The 2,277-nt window shown below is 37.6% G+C and overlaps 1 gene segment (V, D, J or C); it reads right to left on the reverse strand.

The window, feature by feature from the left end:
* Nucleotides 1-647: 647 nt before the first annotated feature.
* LOC120739437 lies at nucleotides 648-2,019 on the reverse strand (the record flags this gene model as incomplete). The annotated part of the segment is given in 2 exon segments: nucleotides 648-1,185; nucleotides 1,878-2,019. Coding segments are annotated over 2 exon segments (477 nt in total), but the record flags the coding sequence as incomplete, so codon positions are not given.
* Between the last annotated feature and the right edge of the window lie 258 nt (nucleotides 2,020-2,277).

The raw sequence follows: 2,277 nt of genomic DNA on the forward strand, positions 1-2,277 counted from the left end.
CCTGCATTCCTGTGTTTGTTCTGTTAGTCTGTTCTTAACATCATGTCCACTTCAAGCTCAATTCTGTCGTCATTATTTGAGTCCAGTTATTGTCTCGCTGCCTTCTGTGAGTTACTCAGCCTCTGTTTTGTGTGCTTTAACTCTCAGACTCCTTATCTCCACCTCATCCTGACAATTAGAGATCCTCAGCTAAGTCTCCACCTGCTTCACCTCTGCCACCACCAGCTTCTAGACTCTTCTCTGCTTTGGTGCTTCATCACAGTTTCACTGTCAAATAGTTCATTAATCAAACTTCAGTAAATCTTCACTTAAACTTGATTTTAATGATCTCTGTTTAAACATACAGATGACACCCTGCTCTTTAATTTTACTTATTAGGTTTTAGATCAGATTAAAATGTAGATCATAAAACAGCTTTGAGACTAGAAATTATGAAGAGCACACAGATAATCTATGGTTGACATGACCTCAACATCTTATAGAGAAATATTTAATATGTGGATTAAAAAATATATTTAACCATTTTCACTGCACATTACACTTCATGTGTCTGTTTACATTTTTATTTTGGTCTGTTTTACAAATATTACAAAATCTTAATTTTTTAATGTGCATTTATTAAACTCACAGAGTCAAAGAACATGTTTTCTCGGTACATTTTTATTCTTTTAAGAGTTTGAAATATCAGCTTTACAACAGACACAAAAGGATGAAACTAGAGGAGATTGTTGCTCTGATTGTTGTCATTATGAGATGGAAACATGACTGTTTGATGCTTTTTGAAAAATCTGCAAACAAAAAGAAACAGAGAGAAAGAGGAAAAACAGCATGAAAGACTCAGTGATTGACATCAGGACTGGGAACACTGGTCTCTCCTCAGTATCTCTGAGACCAGAGACTGGGAGCCCTGGGTGGCCTCACAGGTCACAGAGCCCACCTTCCCCCACTGGTCTGCAGTGAGCGTCAGGGTGCTGCTCCAGCTGTAGAGGCCGTCATTCTGCAGCACTCCAGGAGTCCTGCTCTCCTCCCCTCTGATGCTGCTGCTGCCACTGCTGTCGCTCGTCTTCCAGGACAGACTCCAGTCTGAGGGGAAGCCCTTGTTGGCCACACACATGAGCGTGGCCTTCCCCTGCTCCAGCTCCTTGTTGGAGGGACCCAGCACCTTCAGGGCGGGGCGGGTATCACCTAGGAAACACCAATCAGCTTAGAGGACAGGAACCACAATTTGAATTTCTTCGTTAAGAAGTTTCTGTCAGGTGTTTTTTCTGCTCCACCAGTCATTCACTCACACATTGTTTCACTTCCCTTTAAGAAACCTCTCATGCATATCAGCACAGAGAGAATCATCACACAGTTTGAGCTGAAATATGTTCAAACTACACTGGAAATAAAAGAAGCAGATGTGGAAACATTTACAGCAGAAGTTTGGCTTTAAAATGATTAGAAGTCTAAATCATGGACGACTGAAGAAATGAGTGGACACAAGCACAGAGCAGCTACTCATTCATATAGATTTGAAATGTTATTGAACAGCTCACATGATTTCAAACTAAATCTGAAACATCTGACACGATAAAAACATCAGAAAGCAAACTTTAACTCATCCAAACAGCAGCTGATGTGGTGGAAATTTACAAACTAATCATAAGATGATGAAGTTTACTCTTGTCTACAAATATTTTACTGTGACAGAAATGTAGATTCAACAAGAGAAACTCGCAGAGCTCATCTGAATTAGTCCAGTAAAAAGGACAAACATCAAAAACTCAATTATTTTAAATAAAAAAAATACTTTTGTCTCATCTAAGCAGCCTAACAAATAATTATTAAATAAAATGATACAATATTTAATAATAAACACAGTTTAATTAACTTACTTCCAACATCCAGTCTGGTTCCTCCACCAAAAGTCCACCACAGTGATACAAACTCATTGAGGCGCCGTACAAAAACCTCTGACTGTAGAGAGACACGGCTCTCTGACTCTGAAACAAACAAATTCACCAATATGAATTCTTTAAATCATAATTTCATGACATATTATTATTATAATTATGAAATAAAAATGAATGAAACACAATAAAACAATTTTCCAAAAATGTAATTTGCATTTATTTTAGAGTTTTTATCCAGTTTTGGTCCTCAGTAACCAAAAGGTTATGGCTGTGATATATTGTGTATTTTAGAGTTTGAAAAAATCTAAAATAGTGCTGTCAGCGTTAATCTTGTTAAAATGACGTTAACGCCATAACCACATTAAGATCAAACCTGCACCAT

The sequence above is a fragment of the Simochromis diagramma genome, unplaced genomic scaffold (genome assembly GCF_900408965.1).
Source record: "Simochromis diagramma unplaced genomic scaffold, fSimDia1.1 OVJJ01000472.1, whole genome shotgun sequence".
Classification (NCBI taxonomy): domain Eukaryota; kingdom Metazoa; phylum Chordata; class Actinopteri; order Cichliformes; family Cichlidae; genus Simochromis; species Simochromis diagramma.